This window comes from Apaloderma vittatum, unplaced genomic scaffold (genome assembly GCF_000703405.1).
Source record: "Apaloderma vittatum isolate BGI_N311 unplaced genomic scaffold, ASM70340v1 scaffold14166, whole genome shotgun sequence".
NCBI lineage: Eukaryota > Metazoa > Chordata > Aves > Trogoniformes > Trogonidae > Apaloderma > Apaloderma vittatum.
Window position 1 is genome coordinate 8,814 of NW_009720096.1, and position 857 is coordinate 9,670.

The following is an 857-nucleotide window of genomic DNA, read 5'->3' on the forward strand; positions in this document are numbered from 1 at the left end:
TCCACTTACCACAATGTGGTCAGGCACCGCATATTTTGCTATCTTGGAGGCCACTATGGTTTTGAGCTCTTCTTTGACACGGTCTACATGAGCTGTCTGTTCCTTTAGCACTATGAAAGCAAAGGCACCTAGAAGAAAAATGAGAAGCAGCCACATATTAGAACCTGGCTGGCAAGACCAGGGCTGTTCATTCAAATGCTAAGGCAAGTTTCAAATTGTTCCTATGAGCAATCTAGAGACTGCCAAGAAAGTAATAGATTCTGTTTACAAAAGGAAGTCAGAATCCAGCCTTCAAACGATGGCCCAGCCTTGTCTTGGCGTATCTGGACCAGACAAATCTCATTGACAATGACATAAAATCACCAAAGCATCCCTGTGATCAAAAGCTGGCCCACACAAATCAGCTATTCCCATTCTGTTCAAAGGACATCTCTGAGCACAAACCTTTTAAAGGAAGCTCTACCACACAGGTAAACACTATGTGCAAGAACAGTTTAGGGACTGATACCTGCACTCAGCTTAGGAACATGCAGTTATTTTCATAGCTGTCTTCGCCTCTGGGGGCTGCAATGCCAGTCAACCTGCCGTTCCCTAGGCACCTCCTAGCACACAGCCCAGGTTAGAAATTAAGGAAAGTGTATGTAGGTGTCATGTCAGGACACTGCTTTTCACATACCTTCTCCTTTGATCTTGTGTGGATACCCAATCACAGCTGTCTCAGGGACATCGGGGTGATCAGCCTTTCAAAAAGTGAAACAAAAACACACGGATCATAAACAACTGCTTCAAGGCCTGCTGAGTTTACACCAGTTGCTCTAGAAACAAAACACCTTGCCATATCTCACCCTGCCCTTAGC

General features: G+C 45.0%; 1 protein-coding gene across 1 annotated transcript in view; it reads right to left on the minus strand.

The window, feature by feature from the left end:
- The window catches only part of ACSS1 (acyl-CoA synthetase short-chain family member 1), a gene marked incomplete at its 5' end in the record, with an annotated part of 29,703 nt that overhangs the window by 2,168 nt on the left and 26,678 nt on the right, over positions 1 to 857 (minus strand). Inside the window, 2 exons of the mRNA XM_009870897.1 lie at positions 10 to 128; positions 677 to 740. Coding sequence (XP_009869199.1) covers positions 10 to 128; positions 677 to 740 — 183 coding nt within the window. The remainder of the gene's footprint in view (positions 1 to 9; positions 129 to 676; positions 741 to 857) is intronic.